Genomic DNA, 20,311 nt, shown 5'->3' on the forward strand with positions numbered 1-20,311 from the left:
TTGAACTGCAGCCTTGGTGTATTGGGACGATGCTCTAACCAACTGAGCTACCTGGCCAGGGCTCTCTATTGTATTTTTATTTACTATCGATAGTTTATCTCCCTTAAAAGATCTGAACCAGCAGGCCTTCTAGTTCAATGCTTAATATACCAAAGACACTCAATACATTTTTGCTGAGCACATGAGTGAGTGAGTAAGCTAGCTGAGAACAGCCCCAAAACTAAACAAAGGAGGAGCACAATAAGGGGTGTGGTAATCAGAAGTGGCTTATAGCTCTCATGCTTGAAGAGGAATTATTATAGCTGCTGTTGCTGCTCGAAGAAAGTTCAGCTTCTCCACTTACTCCTTCTTTGTCCGGTAACATGACCAGCAAGAAGATAATTACAGTGTTTGGAGCAACAGGTAAAAAACTTACTTTTAAAGTGCATGCTGACTGCATACTCTCCTGTCTTTGTTTTTAAAGTCAGAGCCTGCCAGTGTGGGTGACTTTCCTGCCCTTTGGAGGAAATTAAGAAAAGTGTCCTATTGCTTGGATTTCTGATCTAGTAAAGGGGCTGGTGATTTTATTTTATTTGTCATAAATGATCTCAGCAGGACAAGGACAACTGACATATTCTCTCTTCCTCAGTCGTGTGCTGACTTGGTATGTTTCATTTCAACATAAGCTATCCTTTGGAGATTGTTCTCCGTTCACTTCCTGACAAGTGAAAGAAGCCAGTGTGGGTCTGTAGGGCATATCTTCATGCCTAACCAATCAATACCTCAGCCATTCTGAAAGGACGGAGCGGGTGAGGGTTAGGCATGTGTGCTGAGTGACTGGGTCTGCTGCTGCAGCCTTTTAACTGTCCTCCCTGATTTCAATCTTATCTCTTTTACAATCTGTTCTTTACAGCCAGAGCCTTTGCAAAATGTTGGTCAAATCAGGCCACATCTATTCAATCTGTTCTCATTTCAGCTTCCTGATGATCCATTTGAAACTATCAGATCATGACATGCCTCTGCTCAAAACCCTCCAACAACTGCCTCCTCCTCCCCAATCTCGAAGTAAAATGCAAAGTCCAGCTAATGGGCCCCCAACTTTTTACCCTCTCCTTTACTTGCTCAGGTGTTCCTCAAATACACTCCTACTTAAGTCCTTTGCTTTGGCTGCCCCCTCAGTCTCCAGCTACCTACACTGCTTCCTCCCTCATTTCAACCAAACCTCTGCTCAGATGTCCCCCTTTCCATGAGCACTTTCCAGACCTCCATATTTAAACTTGCAGCTCCACTCCCTTTTACTGTTATCTGGCTGCTCTTGCTGCTTGATTTCCTTCCTTACCCCTTATCTTTCCACAGGAGAAGATAAGCTCTATGAGCAAAAGAATTTTGTGTAAAAAGAGGAAAGGACTAAAGCAAGGAGAAGAGAGAAATAAATTTGCAAAAACCAATAGCCAGTTATGACATTGACTTTAGAAGAAGTTCTTACCTTTTGAGACAGCATGGATGGACATGGAGATTATTATACTAAGTGAAATAAACCAGTCAGAGAAAGACAAACATCATATGATCTCACTTATATTTGGAATCTATAAATTGACAAACAAAATAAAAGCAGAAGCATGGTTTCAACTAACAGCTGTAAGCGGGGAGAGGGGTGAGGAGATTGGATGAAAGAAGGTGAAGAGATTAGTCCAAAAATATATACGTATACATAACACATAGACACAGATAACAGTTGGAAAGGGGGGTCAGGGTAGATGGAGGTGGGCAAAGGGAGGTAATGGAAATAGAGACTTTGCTTTGGGTGATGGGCGCACTATGCAGTGTGCAGATGTTTTCTTGAGTTGTATACTTGAAACTGTTATAGCATTGTAATAAGCTAGGAAAATTCCAGGTCAAGCAGAATAGGAAAACTAAATCGTTAAACCACAAAGCAGCCCAACCTAGGCTCTCCTGTTGCTTCTTCTATATTTAATCGACCTAACTATATTTTTGCTGTGGTCAACAAATTCTTGCTTGCTTTTCTATCCTATGTCTCTTCATTGAAATCTTTCCTTTAAGAAGACAAGAACTCAGTGTTAGGTCCGTGCCAAGAGATGAGTATTTAATAAATTTTATTACATTCTCTCACAGGGGGCTGAGACCGGTATACCTTGTAGGGAGAGCAGGCTATTTATATCTCCTGTGCAGGACAGGACAACAGCTGAGACTGGGTACGGTCTAGAGGCTGGATGTGAGCGGTTTACTAGAAAGTAGAAGCCTTAAGTCATATCTTACAAAACCTAAATGAGAATAATAGGGAAACCAGAGGGAAGGCAAGAGCCCAAGCAGGGCCAAATGGAAAAGTACTGAGCACAGGAGAAAGGTAGAGAATATGCCTGACACTGAGGTCTCCTCCTCTCTCCAGTAGTAAAATGTGTATGGTTTTGCGAACCAAGGTCATCTCAATAAATTCAATTAAGTACTAGTAAAAAGAAAAAAAAAAAAAGGTAAATGGGACATGGAGATGATTGTATAAAGCATTAGGGTGAAAGTGAGAATATTGTTATTTTCCTGAAAGAAATAAGAAGCCATTAAAAGAGTTTGAGCAGAGTGACTAGATATGAGTTCTACGTTATAAGGATCATTTTAGGATCAGGATCAGATTTTTGAAGAGGGTATAGGGGCAAGGACTGAAGCAGGAAGACCTTTAGGAGGCTCTGCCATAGTCCAACCAAGATGACTGTGGCTTAGATGGGAATGGTGGCAAAGAGGTGGTAGGGAGTGATCAGATTCCAGATATGTTTTAAAGAGAGTTGACAGGGACGGTGTGGTGATCGAGAGTGAGGGAAGGGGGCAAGGAGGGTGGAGGGGCAGAAGAGGATGGAGGATGGAATATGGTATAAAGGGATAATTGGGAATGGGAAAAGAAAAGAAAAAAAAAAGAGTTGACAGGGATAACCTGATAGACCAGCTTTCAGAGGTGAGAAGAAAAGAGCAAGCAATGAATTTAGTGTTCTGGCTTGAGCAAATGGAAGATCAAGTTGTGATTCACCAAAATGGGGAGGATTTAAGTGAGGCAGATCAAAAAATGCTGGGAGTTTTGTTTTTGTCTCAAATTTGAGTTGCCGCCTAGGCTGTTGAATATGAACCTTGGGAGTGGCTCTTAAAGGGATCAGATCAGATGTGTCAGAGTTAAAGAAAGTTGCTTCCTACTTAGCCAAGAGGCTGGGTGGGCTGATCACTTTATTGCCCAGGGATTGTCCATAGTTCAGTTACTGAGGAGTTCTGGGAGTGTTTGGGTCAAGCATGTTAAACTCTTGGCCCGTGGGCTTCATGGGGCCCACAACAGATATTTTTGCAGCCCAGCCAATGTAACAGAATGTAAAAAACATTTTAATGAAAATTTTTTAACTTCATTTTTATAATATCCTGTTATATGTAAGTATTAATAATGAACTACAATGTTTGCTAGTGACTAATTACTATATTCATTGTGTTGCATTCATTTATTTTATGCGCCTTATGCATAGGCGCACCATTTCTCTCCACTACTACTAGCAGCGAATATTTTAGCAGCCAATTGCCACATCATTAGTCTTATCTTGTTTGGTGTGCACAACAAGAAATGTTTTGCTTTCTGAGACAAGAAAAATAGGTTTATTTGCGTTACACTTATTAATTTGTACCGTTATTCAGTGTCTGGTAAGTTAATATTCAAAAAAGTATTAATTTTATTAAAATGTTCTGTTATTTTATGTTAACGATTACTCATTTTTCAGCCCTTTGTATTCAGTATGTCTCTACCAAAATAAAGCTATGTTTCTATGGAAATTTAAGCTTTTGTTTTTTTGTGGCCAACATAAACATAAACCTTGTTTATTTGGCCTGTGTTAGCCTTTGAGTTTGGCATGCCTGGTTTGGGTGTTTGAGATAGAGGGTTGCCTTATTTAGCAGATACAAATATAAGATGCCTAGTTAAAATAAAAAAAATAACATATTTTTTCATGGATTTCAGAGAAAAAGAGAAAGAGAAAGATAGAAATATCAATGATGAGAGAGAATGATTGATTGGCGGCCTCCTGCATGTTCCACACCAAGGATTGAGCTGGCAACCCAGGCATGTGCCCTGACAGGGAATCAACCTTGACTTCTTGGTTCATTAGTTGAAGCTCAGTCACTGAGCCACACAGGCTGGGACTAGTTAAATTTGACAGGAACATGTCTTAACCCTTTCCTTGCATGTGTTTGCACATCAAACTCTGAACAGTGCTTGCCATTCAAATGCTACTGTGGATATAAAAAGGGGTTCTATGGAAAGAGACATCACAGGGTGACCTGACCATAAATTCCTAACTGGACAGATCATGATGGGTAGTCATACCTCAGGCATATAAGTTCTTTAGAAGGGCTTATCTGGGCCTTAAACGAATCCTGTCCATTGCTTCTGTGCATGGACCTTCAAAGGTTAACACACCTTTGAAATAACCAGCCTCAAGAGAGCACATAATCTTATTAACTATCCTGCAATCTCTAATTCCTACCTTTTCTGCTACCTTCATGTAATCTTCCCTTCTTTCCCTCCTTAATTTCAAATGCATAAAATAAACTGCAAAAAACTGTTATTCTGCAGAGCATTTAAGATTTTGCTCACTGGCATATGTTATCAATTGGCTCAAATAATTTTAGTATATGTGCTGCCAAAGCAAGCACTCAAGTAAACTCTTACAAAAATTCTCTACAGATTTGGATGTTTTTTATGTTGACACTGTCCTCAATATGGTATTACCTTGAAGATAACTGGGTCCAAGAGGGAATGATCCAGAATAAATGGGGAGGGTCTGGGACAAATGAGTATGTCAAGAATGGGTGCTCTGGGAGCTGCTTTTTCAGGCTGATAAGTTTATGGTTATGTCTTGCTAATTTAAAGGAAAAGGGCCAAGATGGATAAGTACTTTTTTTTGGTTTGGGTCTTAGTAAAACTTAAAAAATGGGAGTGATAAGAGAGCCAGTTCTGGTTTTGGTCCAGCTCCTCTTATTTATACAGGTTTAGGCAGGACTGTCTAAGTTAAGAGTTGAGAAAACAGAGGTTTCAGTTTTTTCACATCATTCATTCATTCATTTATTCACTCATTCAACATATAGATGTTGAAAACTTGCAATTTGCCAGAGAATAGTCTCAGCACATGGTTGAAAACAAGGAGAACCCAGTTTAGTAGGAGGATTTTTAGGAAATGGTTACAATAGTCAGTGATATGGGCTGAATTGTTTTTCCCACCAAAATAATTCATATGTTGAAGCCCTAGTTTCTAGTATCTCTAAAATTTCACATTATGTAAATAATGTAAGACTTATTCATTGTGCTGGGCACTCAGTGGCCCCTTAATCTGAAAACTCATTTAGTATCTTTGAACTCTGGGAAATTATCTTCTTTGATAATTCCATATATCCATTTTCTCTAGACTCTCATTCTGGAATTCCCTTGGTTTGATCCTCTATTTTCTCCTTCCTGTTTTCCATTTCTTTTTAATTTTGAGAGATTTCTTCAACTTTTTCCATGGGAAACTTACTTCTGCTATAATATTTTAAATTTCTGACAGCTTCCTTTTCTCTTCTGAATGCTCTTCTCCTGCCTCCATCTCCCTTTTTATTGGTGCAATATGCAGATGTAATATTCTGAATGCAAAATCTTCTCCAACCTCTGAAGACATTAATGCTTTAAAATTTTCTTCTATACACTGCATTGCTTATACTTACCTTTATCAATTTATTTATTTTAGTTTTTTTGGAGGCTTTCTTCAAACATCTGGTGACCTTTGGCTGTGTGTTCATACTACTAGGGCACTAAACTCCAACCAAATTTCCTCGTGCAAAAGCAGAGCCCATTGACAGCAGAACCTATTGGGTTATTGGTGGTGCATCAGTTGGGGTTTCACACAAAATAAGTGCCACACTTTTTCAGAGAAGCCAAGGAAAAAAATAAAAGTTGAAAGGGAAGAGACCAATAATGAATAAGTAAGCAATAAGAGGAAGGAGTAGAGGACCTGAGAGATTACCAAAACCCAGGAAGAGTAGCAACATGGAGATAGCCACCTTTCTTTCTGTCCTTGGATTTCCTGCTGCTGCTGCCTATTATTGGCCAGACCAAACCTGAGAGCATGAAGAGAGCCCATTGATGGAGTACAGTACAGGTCAACCTCCCAGGGCACTAAGAAGGGTGCAGAAGGTGAATGTAGATCTGAAGGCGTGAAAAACATACACAGGACAGATATCCAAACAGTTTGATAGAGGATCCCAAATGTTAGTAACCCAGCACAGTACCTGGCATATATCACAGAGTATTCAGTAAATATTTGTAGAGTACATAAATTAGGCAAGTAATGAAAGTAATGATCATATCAATGACTTTGAATGCCATAAAAAGAAACTTATGCAATTTTTCAGCTTAAAAATAAAAGAGGAAGCTCTTTTGAAAAGAAAATTTTGTGAAGAACCTCAAAATAAAATCTCTAACCAAATAAAAATAGATTTCCCCAGTTCAATCTGGGCTACAGGGTCTGGCACCCTCCACACTTGGCCTCGTTGTTGAGGAGCACACGAGACTTGGATGGAAAGTTTGTAAGGACATTCCGAGAAAAGGGAAGTGAGTGGAAAGACATCTGTCCTGTTTATCAAAATTTCAACTTAGGGGAGACTTAGGGGAGTGTCGAAGGTGGCACCCTAATTATTCCTTGACCTTTCCAAACAAGTCTGTGAAAGTGCAGATCCCTGGGTGTTTACTGGAACCCTTATGCCTAATCTTTGGGTGCCCTTGCCTTGAGGACAATGCAAACACACCTGTCCTCCCAAGATTACTCACCCTACTAATTGTATCTAAAGATAAAAATTCCAATAAAAGCCTAATGAGGCAGGCAATCAAGGCTGCCTTGTTGCTATAGCCGGTTGGTCCCTTAGCCTCTCTTTCACAGCAAATGTCTCAGAGTAATCCATTCATCTGTCACTCAAGCTCTGCTGGCCAACCATGGCAAGGTGGTGCCCTGTGTGAGGAGCTTCTGCAATTATTATCTCAGGCCTTTCCCATTCTTTCTCTGCCCCATGGACTTTTCAAAGGTGTCCCTGAGATGGCGATGAGGAACCTAGTTTGAAAACCACTGTTGCAAAAATGGGAATGCCTCCTGAAATAGTTATTATAATAGATATACTCCGAATAGTGGTAATTCCTGACCAGCTATTTTTTTAGTGAACATTCCTCCTGAACCTTCCTCTGTTTCTTCTTCACTGCAGGATCTCAAGGTGGCTCTGTGGCCAGGACTCTTTTGGAGAGCAAAAAGTTTGTTGTAAGAGCAGTGACCAGGAATGTGACTCAACCAAAAGCACTGGTGCTCCAAGAACTTGGTGCTGAGGTGGTAAAAGGGGACCTGAATGATAAAGCACTGGTGGAGGCTGCCTTAAAAGATGCCTATGGGGTCTTCCTAGTGACCAACTACTGGGAACATCACAGCAAGGAGGATGAAGTGTGTCAGGTGGGAACACCTTTGAGCCCTTTCCTCTTACCTTTCCTGGCTGCTCTGCCCTCCCTTGAAGGGGGTGGGCCTTAAGGCTGAGCAAAAAGAGCCTCCACAAAATCTCTCTGGTATTTATGAAATATATGCACTTGAAGTATTTCTTTGATTGTGAAGTCAGTGTTCTAAAGCACATGTCCACATCTCAAGACCGTGGACATCTGAGGATGACTGTGCAGTGGAGCCGGTCATTTGTCTGTAGATGACATGTGAAGGGTACCCCACAAATTAAGGTAACTCCGAAGTGAAAAGGAAAGAACAAAAATGTAATGAGTATATTTTTACTTTTGGCAGAGAATTTGGGGAGAAATGAATAATGGGTACATAGAAAAAAACTAAAGCAAATAAACCCAGAGAAAATAAAAGTTTGTAGAAAAAAAATAAATTTAACCATAGAATATTTACTTGGTTCAACTTCAGCGGTTTGTAGGCACTACTTTTTGATTTAGCCCAACATTATGATATTGGGAATATGAAAAAAGGGAATTGCATATATGTGTATGGTGGTGTTTGGCTGTGTGTGTCTGTGTCAGAGAGAGAGAAAGGAAGAGAGAGAGAGAGAGAGAGAGAGAGAGAGAGAGAGAGAGAGAGAGAGAGAATATTAAAGATGAGGACTCATATTTCAGAGTAAGAATTTAGTAGATGATATCTTAAACTGAAAAAAATAAAGCATTAGTAGTGCAAACCTGTTATTTAGAAATAAAGAAACAGCTAAAAGAGATGAAAGTGGTTACTTCTTGAGAGCAGTTATCAGCATGAGGGCTCAGGGAACATCTTTATCTTATAAGTTCAAACCCTCCCTCCCCCCTTTCCTATTTGAAATGTGTATAAATTTGAAAAATGTGAAGATTAGATTTTTAAAATGTAATTGATGTAATCAGTCTCTTGCAGAAATGGCATAATTCAAACAATTAAGAGCAGGAGTGAGCCATTTCAGGAATGTCTGTTAAATTAATTATACCATTTATAGCTTGTCTTTTAGTGATAAACTTTTGAATTTCTCATATTAGGAACTCTGGGTTCAAATTCTGATATCCACTTACTATGAAACCCATGAGTACAAAGTCACTTCTCTGCTCACTTTATGCCTCTACTAAACACAGATTAATTATGTCTTTTCTACTTGCTACATGGGGCTTTGTAAGAAAAAAAGAGAAGGAAACAGTGGAAAGAAAGAAGAAAGAAAAAAGAGAGTGAGAGAAAGAGGAGAGAGAGAGAGAAAGAGAGAAGAGAGAGAGAGATGAAGGTGCTTTAGAAAATTTGGAGAGAGAGAGAGAGAGAGAGAGAGAGAGAGAGAGAGAGAGAGAGAGAGTCTCTATTATGCCCTCAATATCCAAATGATGTGCAGATATAATTAATTAGCAGAAAAAATTATTACACTGTATGAATATTGTTTACTCAGGTATCCCTGGGGCTCATATATAAATAAATGTGGCAGTTGATCCAAAGATACTGATAGCCTAGACTTGAGGAAGAGACCAGGTGTTTCTGCCGGTTCCCACCAGGCTGCCTCTTAGCTTCTGATGAAGTTCAGTCTTGTGACATGGTGAAGCCTCTGCCCACCAACACTGGTGGCCTCTAAGTTGGTAACTTGAATGTGTTTTGATTCTGGAAGAGCTCCTTTTCTATGGAGGACAATATGAAAAGGAAGGGGGGAAGGGAAAGCAGTACCTGCCTTCCTGTCCATATGCGAATACAGCGATCTATATGAAGAATTTACTTTGTTCCTTAGGGGAAGCTGGTGGCAGATGTCACCAAGCGCCTGGGTCTGAAGCACGTGGTGTTCAGCGGCCTGGAGAACGTCAAGCGTCTGACCGGAGGGAAGTTGGCGGTTGATCACTTTGATAGGAAGGGAGAGGTGGAGGAGTATTTCTGGTCCATTGGTGTTCCCATGACCAGCATCCACTTGGCAGCTTACTTTGAAAACTTCCTCACTATATGGAAGCCCAAGAAAGCCTCTGATGGAGATTACTACACCTTGGGTAAGTGGAATTTGTAGTGAAAGTTGACCAGACACCTGCTGTCTTCCCTTTCTCCTCCTTTGTCCCCTTCCTCCCTCTTTTCAGTGGACATAAATCATTTGAGTGCCTACTATGTGCTTACCTCTGTGTGAAGTGCTGAGAGGCATACAATATTGTTTTAAACTTCACAGAGAACTGGTTCTTGGACTGGAAACAAACACAAGGGACTTTACTTCCAGTCTGAACAATCGGGTGCTCTTTATCCAAACCGTTAGCTGTGCAACCTCAAGCCTTAGTTTCCTCAAGTCTAATGGAAAAGTTGGACAAGATGACTTTTTTGTTTTGTTTTGTTTTGTTTTGTTTTGTTTTGTTAATCCTCACTGGAGGATATTTTTCCATTGATTTTTAGAGAGAGTGGAAGGGAGAAGGAGAGACACACACAAAGAAACATCAATGTGAGAGAGACATATGGATTGGTTGCCTCTTGCAAGCACCCTGACCAGAACTGGGGATCAAGCCTGCATCAGAGGTATGTGTCCTTGACCTGAATCAAACCCAGGACCCTTCAGTCCGTGGGCTGCTGCTCTATCCACTGAGTCATAGTGGATAATATAAGGTGACTTCTAAGGTTCCTTCTAGCTCATCCATCAGACCTATGGTAGCAACAGGGAAAACATGCTCCTCTTGACCTGAGTCCAATGGTCTGAATCCCTAGAGGGGCCCTGACTCTCTAGAGAAAGAATCTGATTCTGAAGGTCTGGACTGGGGCCAGGAGTGCTATAGTTTTAAGAAGGGTTCCTAATAAGTCTAATGCTCCAGTCCACTGGCTGGACTTCCTCTGCCCTTTGGAGACATTTTCTTTGTCCACAGTCCTAGGTGGCTCAGTGGCGAGGGGAGAGACCCAGGAGGCAGCCAAGGGAGCAGAGATGGGGGCCTGTAGGCGAGGCTCCAGAGGCCGGATCAGCAGAAAGAGTGCCCACCTACCCCAGTGACAAGCTGACTCTAAGATTTTTGACTTGAAAAACTGGAATGATAGACTTGAAATGGGGCAGTCTGTAGGTGGAGCAAGTTGTTGGGGGGAGGGGAGGTGGTGGCGCTATAGGAATTCATTTTGAAGCTCATTGACATGTTTATTAAACAATCAAGTAAGGACGTTGAGCAGGAAATTGGTCAATAGAGCCTGAAATTCAGCAGAGAAATCTGGATTATAGATTATAACTAATAATACTTTGCACAAAGCAGATAATGGTGTAAATGGTGGCTTTTAAAAAATCAATACCCAGGCATTATGGTACTTGCTCAAACTAAACCTTGTAATGAATTGTGCATAGATTGTGGCCACTAGGTGTTATATTGGTTTTCTACCTTTTGTGTATGGTTAATTAATTCAAATTGGTAAGACCTACCCAGGATATGATATAATCACCCCTCTCTCTCTCTCTCTCTCTCTCTCTCTCTCTCTCTCTCTCTCTCTCTCTCTCTCTCTTTTACTAGCACTGCCTATGGAGGACATTCCCTTGGATGGCATCTCTGTTGCTGATATTGGAGCAGTCGTCTCTAGAATTTTTGATTCTCCAGAAGAGTTCTTAGGCAAAGCTGTGGGCCTCAGTGCAGAAGCGCTAACAGTACAGCAATATGCTGATGTTTTGTCCAAGATTTTGGGGAAAGATATCCGAGATGCAAAGGTGAGGTCTTAGAAGATATAAATGTGATCATAAGAGTCCACCTTGGCTCACACCCCACTGACTTAGACATTCTGGTAAACTCTGAATGAATTTAGGCAAGGGTTCAGCTTAGGCTGTCAGCAGAAATTGAAGAGGATTTCAGTTCCACCAATCTATCTGGTATGGGTGCATCTGAATCCCAGTCTTATGGCTTTATTTCTTTAGCTTAAGGTTAATCAGCTTGTTAGAGTAAACTTACTTCTGTGTGGCAAGAATTTAGAATCTGAAGACTGAGGTACAACTTTTTCATATACACTACCGAACTCTTCTCTCATAAGCACTCTTTGCTGATCATTCCAGTCTGCCAGATGTGGGCGAGGCACTTACCTTTCTGAGCCTCAGCTTCTTCCTTTGTGAAGTGGGATAGTAGCATCTACCTCAGGATGATCTTGTGGACATTAGAGAGAATATATTTAAGGGGCTCAGCACAGTGTGTGGTATGTACATACCTTTTGGTATATAGCAAGTACCTATCTTTGAGGAGTTTACATCAGAGTGAAAATATTAATGCACATGAAGTCACAGGGATCAGTACAGCTATCACACTATAGGTGTTTAATTGTGTTGTCCACAGTCTCTGTGACCAAAGAAGGGTAGGAGAAGGCTTCATGGAAAAAGTGGCTTTGAGGTGTCCTTGAGGGTGGGCAAGACTGTGTTTAGGTGGAGGGAATGATGGGGCTGTCCTGGCTAAATTCTAGAATTCTAAACTCTTGCCTAGCTAAATCCACATGGATGAACCAGAGGTAGTATGAGAAAGTGAGCAAATCCTGGCTCTGCCCTTACCTATCTGTGGAATCTTGGCAAGTTACTTAACCTCTTTAATCTCAGTTTCTTCATTTGGTAAAAGAAGTTATTCTCTCTCTCTCTCTCTCTCTCTCTCTCTATATATATATATATATATATATATATATATACACACACCCTAATATGCAAAGTGTCCCCCTTGGGAGTTCGACCGATTGGGAGTTCGATCACTCACCATGATGCATGTTGACTACTATGGGGCAGCATGGGTTGAAGGGAGGCCCCAGCCGGCAGCTGGCAGCCATTAGGAGCCCTACCCATGCACAAATTTCGTTTACTGGGCCTCTACTACCTAATAAGATTGATTAGAGGATGACATGATATATAAATGGCAGGCACCTGGCACTGGGTTGGCAATTAGTAAGTCCTTGATAATTGATCATGGTTAAAGTCAGGTGGGAATGGCCTAGAGTGTGGATAGGACAGACCTTATACAGAAAAGTGAGAGGAACTGATGATACCACATCACCAGCCATTTCTCCAAAGCTGGTGTTGATAAGAGGAAGGAGAACAGGGCTTCTGAGAAGGAAGTCTGTGTGCCTTGCAGAGACACCCTCAGAGCTGAAAGGAGGCTCCATACCTTCTTTCAAGCTGGCAGGCATGGGCTAGCCTGCCTTTTTGCTTCCCTTGGCTGCATCCCACCATCTGTAAAATGAGTGTTTTCTGGATGATTTCTAAGGTCAGACCCAGCACATTCTCTCTATAGGAGGGGTCCACAATTAGGACCTGCCACCTGCTTTTTTAAAATAAAGATTTATTGGAACACAGCCACACCACTGTTTATATATTGTCTCTGGCTGTTTTCATGATACATTGGTAGAATTAAGTAGTTGTGACTTAGCCCATATAACCCACAAAGCTTTAAATATTTGTATCTAGCCTTCTAGGAAACATTTTGTTGACACCCACTCTAGAATGTTTCCTAGAGTTAGGCCCAGAAAGCTGATTTTTCTTTTCATCTGTAACTCTTGCTTCCAGTGAGTCTTGAGTCATGAAGGGTAACCTAGTTTCCCAATTCAGAGTCAGAAACAGGAGCTACAAGGAGGCTACGAAACCCTAAAACATTATTATAGGTGTCTTTAATGAAGAAAATAAGTTACCCCCAAACTCAGGATGACAGCCAATCACACAAAAGATGGACTCATGAGAGTATCTGCAAAGTCACGTGTACCTGGTGTAAATATACTTCCCAGGACTGACCCCTCTCCAAGGGCATTTGCATTTGGGCCTTATATTTCTTTTGTTTCATGGGGTTTGAAGTCTATACAGAAGAAGGAAAGAAGGGGGAAGGGGTGTGGGCATGTGGAGAGTGCTCATTCTCAGAGGGCCAGGTGGACGTGCTCAGGACTTTCCAAGCATCACTGAGTCGCATACTTGGTCCCCGACTCTACTTGGTACATCGTTATTTCACAACTCAGCAGAACTTCTCTAGCACCAAAAGTTTTAGGGCATTAGAAGTTGGAAGTTCTACAGAATGGTTAATGCAGTGCTTAGTAACTAGTCTGACTTGAAGATGCTGCCCAGGGTTCTAGAGTGGTGGGGGAAATGCTTAGGCAGCATGCTTCTCTGGGGAAGGATGCATGTGGCCACAAGGTGGCGCTCCAGCACCGGCAGTCTGACTCCAACTGCCAGTCTGGTCAGAAGGAGGCATAACTGCTTCAGTAAGTGCATGCCCTGGAACAGACTCCCATCAGGAACTCTGGTCTGGCTGAAACTGTCTGTCTAACCCCAAAAAGAACATGGTCCTCTCAGAAAGTGAGACACAAACAAAATCTCTTTTCTTCAAAAATCTGCAGAAAAGAACCCCGTATTTCACTAGGAATATTAGTTGTCAAAGTTCTAGGATGACGGAGTAACTCAAGGAGAGAGACATTGTCAAAGTCATCTTCCATGCTTTTCATGTAGTCTTCTTACTAAACATTTAAATTGTTTTCTTATTTCAAATACAAATGCTTATTTCAGAAAATACAGAAAATTATGAAAAAAACCCCCACAAAAATCACGTACTCAGAGATAGCAACTAAGAAGATCTGACACGTTATATTCTAGTCTTTTTCCAATATCTATATGTTTGTATCTAGCTTTTTCATTTAATGTTATATTAAATTAAAGTTCTTTAAAACATTAATTTTAATAGCTACACAATATTCTTAAAGTATATATAGACTAAAATTTATTCTGCCATTTCTTGTTTTTGCATAGGCACATTTTTCTTTTTTTAAAAATATATATTTTGTTGATTTAAAAGAATATTTTATTGATTTTTTTACAGAGAGGAAGAGATAGGGATAGAGAGTTAGAAACATTGATGAGAGAGAATAATCAATCAGCTGCCCCCTGCACACCTCCCATTGGGGATGTGCCCACAATCAAGGCACATGCCCCCGACCAGAATTGAACCTGGGACCCTTCAGTCCACAGGCTGATGCTCTATCTACTGAGGAAAACTGGCCAGGGCAGGCACATTTTTCTTAATTTTCCATATTATAAATGTCATATGACAATCATTTTTTATAAAAAAATATTTTCATTGATTTCAGAGAGGAACGGAGATGGAGAGAGAGATAGAAACATCAATGATTAGAGAGAATCATTGATTGGCTACCTCCTATATACCCCGTATTGGGGATAGAGCCCATAGCCCAGGCATGTGCCCTTGACTGGAATTGTACCTTGGATCCTTCAGTCCCCAAGCCCATGCTCTATCCACTGAGCCAAACCAGCCAGGGTGACCATGAGTTGTTTGTGTGTACAATTTCAAAGGCCAAGTGGAATAGTAAGGTTAGAGTTTATTTTTGGGGGCTAAAGACAGATTACACTGGATCCAATAGTTAGAAATGGTCTTAGGTAATTCAGGAGGGGAAACTATTGATGTAGTTAGTGGCAGAGGGACGCAGGGGTGGGTTCTGTGGAAGGTGACAGAAGACAGCTCAGTAAGTGTGTGGTGTGTAGCATTTGTTTGAACATGGGCCTGGCAGAGTCTGGGATGGTTGAAGTCAAGATGCTCATTTCTAATCAAGGATTGAAATGATGATGAAAGGGCATCAGCCAGGAGGAAAGGATAGAGAGCCTGGTGCCTGAGTACTGCATGGAGGCGGAGGGCCAGGTGGGTAGACTGTTTGAGATGGCTGCTGAGGGAATGTATATGAAAGCAGGTCAGAAAGAAACTCACTACAGATTGATTCATATGCCTTTCAGCCTTAAAACAAAAAAGCAAAAAAAAAAAAAAAAAAAAAAAAAAAAAAAGAAAGGAAGAAAGGAAGGAAGGAAGAAAGAAAAGAAAGCAGGTCAAATGAAGGGAGGACAGATCTATAGTTTTTTATCCAAAATGCTTGGGACCAGAAACAATTTGGCTTTCAGAAGCTGCAGCTTTTAGCTAGATTGTGTTCTAGATGTATTATGTAACATCACCATCAAGGGCAGGACAAGAACCTGTAATATCTCTGCAGAAAAATATATGACTATTTCCACTAAACGGCAGCATTGAAAAGCATAAATAGCTTCAAAGTTCAGATCAGAATCAGTTCAGAAAAGTCAGTTGCTGTCAAATTGCTTATGAAAAAAAAACTGGAGAGCTTCTTGGGTTTTGGAGTTAGGCTGAAGAATGGTGGACCTATATCATCTTTAAGGTGAATCATTTATTAATCAAACTATTTTCAATGAGAGCTAAAACATTTCCTTTTTAAAAAATTTATAATTTTTTTTTTTTTAAACTTAAAAGATCACGCTGGAAGCTTACGAGAAGCTGGGGTTTCCCGGAGTGGAGGAAATGGCCAACATGTTTCGTTTCTATCACATGAAGCCAGACCGTGATGTCAAGCTCACCCACCAACTAAACCCCGAAGTCAAAAGCTTCAGCCGGTTTGTCTCAGAGAACAAGGAAGCCTTGATGGGCATTTAACTGTTCACACAGGCCCCTCACAACTTTCTTTTCCCTGATTCTGGCCCTCTGTAGAGCACATCTCCATTTACAGAACAGATATGTTACAATGCAATTGATTGCAACTCCAAAGCTGTTCCTGAAATACACTCTTAAGTAGGCAACATGGAAATTTGATTCACATATAACTTTGCAGCTAGTGATCAGGATGGTACACCTGTTTGGTTAAGTAAGAAGCCCCAAACTGGCCCCTTCTGTAGCTCTGACCCCCCAACAGCCAAGTCGCCTCATCAGACTCTGGCCTGAGGAGCTTGGAGCTTCTTCCCTAACATGAATGGGGGGTGGCCACTCAGCTTTCTCCTGCCTAACTGATCCAGCGCCCTGGCTCTGAACCTCTCCTTGGCAGTTCCAGTTTTTTTAAAATTTTTTTTTATTTTTCCCCCCAAGTGTGTTGTCATATTCTCAGTGAACTAAGTAATTTCAATTTCTTAAAAAAATATATTTTTATTAATTTCAGAGAGGAAGGGAGAGGGAGAAAGAGATAGAAACATCAATGATGAGAATCATTTATTGGTTGCCTCCTGCACATCCCCTATTGGGGACCGAGCCTGCAACATGGGCATATGCCCTGGCCAGGAATTGAACTGTGACCTCCTGATTCATAGGTCAGTGCTCAACCCCTGAGCTACTCTTGTGGGGCTAATTTCTTTAAAAACAAAACAAAACAAAAACACGACAACAAACCAACACAAAAGAAAACCTTTGTCGATAACTTTCTGGGGGAACATGGTGTTCAATGAACAAGCACAAATATTAAAAACTCCAACATTCAGTTTTGCTTCAGGGTTGAAAGTTAACATTCTCTGTTTAATTCATTAAACCAACTATTGAATCATCATTCAATATCTGTATTCATCTATTCATTCTTCTGTCCTTCAATTAAGCCAAGGGCCTTTGGATATTTAGAACATCATCTGTGGGCCACACAAAATTAACAACTTAAAAATTAGCTGCTATATTCGGTCAAACATTCAGTTAACTCGCTCCTAATGCCTTTGCAGGGCCAGACCAAATGACTTCGTGGGCCATATACGGCCTGGGGGCTGGATGTTTCCCACCACTGATTTAGGCATTCCACAAACTTTATTTTTGGCACCAGTACTGATGGTGAATTTGGAACTTCTCTTTCCTATGTGCTTTCCTTTTAAAAAAAATTCTCATTCGAGGATATTTTTTTACATGGATTTCTAGAGTGAGTGGAAGGGTCAGAGGAATAGGGGAGAGAGAGGAGAAACATCGATGTGAGAGAGACACATCGATTGGCTGCCTCCCACACATGCCTCCACCGGGGCTGGGTAACTCTGCAACCTAGGTAGGTGCTCTTGACTGGAAATTGAACCCAGGATCCTTCAGTCTGTAGGCTGATGTTCTAACCAGTGTTTCCCAAAGTGTGGTACGCATACCCTAAGGGGTATGGGAAGAGTTTGGTGGAGGTACACGTTGCAGCGGAGTTTGGTGGGCATATGCACTGCACCGTGCTTAGCTGCGCCTAAGTCTACGTTCTCATGAGTATGAGGGGTACTCAGCGTTATGAAAATTATAGAAGGGTACACATATATCAAAAGTTTGGGAAACACTGAAAAATGGCCAGGGCCTATGTGCTTTCTTATCAGAGTGGTCTATGTTTTGAAGGCTACCATGGCTCCTTTTCAGTTTGTGGTTGGCTTTGAGTCATGCTAGGGCAAGGGGGCCTTCTAATCATGTAGCTCCAAGCCAAACCCAGAGGCTCTGCAATGGATGAAGGCAGGAGCTTGAGGCAAGGGTTGGAGAAAGGTAGGGAAGTGGAAAGAGGAGGTGAGGGAAGGGCCCCCATAGTATTGTTTATATCTCTGGCTTAGCATTTTCTATGCCTCATTTACTAATTTTCCTCTTGGCTGTGAGTGACTGGCACTCCTTTATATCCTGGTACTTGGCACATGATAGGTGATCAATAAATGTTGGTTATCTAAATGAGTGAATAAAGCCAATGGATCATATCATTGCAAGAAAGGGAAATAAACAGGTGTCTAAGTTGGAGAGTGTTAAGAACCAGCAAGTGGTACTTAAAGGGCCAGAGATTGTCCACTTCTGGGGGAGGCAGGCAGGCAGTGACTGGTGTTGGGAGTGGCTGAGTAAAGATGGCGGTGCCTGTGGGTCTGACTCTCCAAGAAAGAAGCCTTGGAGATGCCAAATATCAGCCTTTTGGGTCTTTCAAGGCACCCAGTGGTATGTCTGTGTTGAAGGAAATATGTTGGAGTTATTGCATTTTGATTCTTGAGGGGAAATTGAAGTCCAAGTGCATTTGAAGACCACTCTCCTTTTCAGACTGCTCTCTGCTTACCCTCTGAGCAGTAAACTCACTGCAGCTCAAGCTCTCAACCCTAGGAAACGGGTCTGGATAAATTTCTAAAAAGGGAAAAACAAAACAAAACCCTAACCTAAAAATAGGTGTTTTATTACTCATCTGGTGGGCCAGGCAGGAGGAATGGCTGCTGTCTCCTAAACAGGACTCAGTGTCCCCGAACTGGTGAGTGTCTGCAGGTCACATGGCTTCCTTGTGTGCTTGCTGGGTGGCTGGCTGGCTCTTTTGGCCTTTGGAACAAGGTTGGGGTAGCCCTCAGCCAGCCTTGCCATTGTTCCTACAAAGCACAAGGAGCTCTTTTGGGATTTGGAAGCGAACCTTACAGTATTTGGGTTTGGCTTGGAGCTACATGATTAGAAGGCCCCTTTGCCTTAACATAACACAAAGCCAACCACAAACTGAAGAGGAGCCATTGTAGCGTTTGGAGCATAGACCACTCTGATAAGAAAACACATAGAGCCAAAACCGGTTTGCTCAGTGGATAGAGCGTCACCTCCAGACTGAAAAGTCCCAGGTTCAATTCTGGTCAAGAGCATGTACCTTGGTTGTGGGCACATCCCCAGTAGGGGTGTCCCGCAAGAGACAGCTGATCGATGTTTCTCTCTCATTGATGTTTCTAACTCTCTATCCCTCTGTCTTCCTCTCTGTAAAAAATCAATAAAATATATTTAAAAAAAAAAAAGAAAGCACTTAGGGCCTGGCCATTTTTCTCAGTGGTTAGAATATCAGCCTACAGACTGAAGGATCCTGGGTCCAATTCCCAGTCAAGGGCACCTACTTAGGTTGCAAGTTACCCACCCCGGGTGGAGACATTTGGGAGGCAGTCGATATGTCTCTCTCACATCGATGAGATAAGATGGTGTTTTTTAGGGCCTTGGTTTGCATCCCCATCACACTTGACCAATAAGAGGAAAGAAAGAACAGGGAATGTTAGCTTTAAACATTTTACATTTGTTGTCTGTAGACAAGGGACTTCCCCACCATCTGTCGTCTCCCCCACGGACAATCTTTAGGCCTAGGGAGAGGAAAGCTTTCTTTTGGAGTTGCTCAGAGTACACACTTGGGGACTCAAGAGAGGCACAGAGGGTGAAAGTAAGGCTGTGAGCCATTGCGGGGAAAAAAACCCCCACCCTCTGTTGACCACAGGGAATGGATTTGGGGAGGACAGGGGATGGCACAGAAGGGATGCAGGAGGAAATCTCTCCCTATGATTCTAGAAGTCAGATCATGCTGAATGCAATTCCTGACCTTCCACTGACTGGCTGGGTGAACTGGGGCCAGTCACTTAACCTCTCTGGGTTTCAGTTTTCTTATCCTCACAAGGGGCTGCTGGAAGGACTGAAAGATTGAAAGCATGGAAAGCTCTTTGGACAATCTTTGGTAGATAGCAAGTGCCCAATAAACGGTAGCTGTAATTATCGAGACAAATTCCTGCCCTTGTTGCTTTTACACAGTACTGGAGTTCTGAGGTGCCCACGGGCTGCTCCAGGTCTCCCTCACCCACCTGCTCACCCACTGGCTTCCCCCTGCAAGTTCCTCGTGCCTTGACTGCCCTCTGCTGGTGGTCTGGTCCCTGCCCATCTTCCTTTGCCCGCCACTAGATGGCAGGACAAACCTAGCCTGAGAAAGGTCACTCTAACCCAGTGGTTCCCAACCTGTTTTTGGCCATGCCCCACCTAAGCATCTCTAAATTCCTGATGGCCCTCGTGACATATAATTCTTATTATTCAAAAAGCAAACTCCTTGGTGCATATTACAGACCCCTTTCTCTCTCTCAGACTCTCTCATCATCTTCCTTGGTCATTTCAGTGAGTAAATGCTGGGCATCTTCCCTATGCCTGGCACTACAGCCCTGGCCTGACCCACGGTAGAGGGTGGGCCTCAGGTCAGAGGTGAGCCTTCCATTGAAACAGGCCTTAGGCCCTGGCCCTGGGAGCACAGGAGCGAGGGCAGAACCTGGGTGTGGGCACTCTTACCCTGGCTTCTCCACCATCATCCTCTCTTACCTTCCAACTCTGGAG

The 20,311-nt window shown here is 42.0% G+C and overlaps 1 protein-coding gene across 1 annotated transcript; it reads left to right on the forward strand.

Annotated features, from left to right (window-relative positions):
- Window positions 1–237: 237 nt before the first annotated feature.
- Window positions 238–16,790, forward strand: LOC311618265 (nmrA-like family domain-containing protein 1). Its single transcript, XM_084875680.1, has 5 exons — window positions 238–402; window positions 7,243–7,481; window positions 9,253–9,502; window positions 10,976–11,166; window positions 15,731–16,790. The coding sequence occupies exons 1-5, from the start codon at window positions 363–365 to the stop codon at window positions 15,908–15,910; spliced, it is 900 nt and encodes a 299-aa protein (XP_084731806.1). The 5' UTR covers window positions 238–362; the 3' UTR covers window positions 15,911–16,790.
- Window positions 16,791–20,311: the final 3,521 nt, after the last annotated feature.

This window comes from Pipistrellus hanaki (genome assembly GCF_964339955.1).
Source record: "Pipistrellus hanaki genome assembly, chromosome: 2".
Classification (NCBI taxonomy): Eukaryota; Metazoa; Chordata; class Mammalia; order Chiroptera; family Vespertilionidae; genus Pipistrellus; species Pipistrellus hanaki.

Bases quoted from the DNA above. Each gene is read 5' to 3' on its own strand.
- LOC311618265 (XM_084875680.1), top strand. From the start codon at position 363: ATGACCAGCAAGAAGATAATTACAGTGTTTGGAGCAACAG. The intron at 403-7,242 runs GTAAAAAACTTA...TCTTCACTGCAG, and splicing joins TACAGTGTTTGGAGCAACAG to GATCTCAAGGTGGCTCTGTG. The intron at 11,167-15,730 runs GTGAGGTCTTAG...TAAACTTAAAAG, and splicing joins AAGATATCCGAGATGCAAAG to ATCACGCTGGAAGCTTACGA.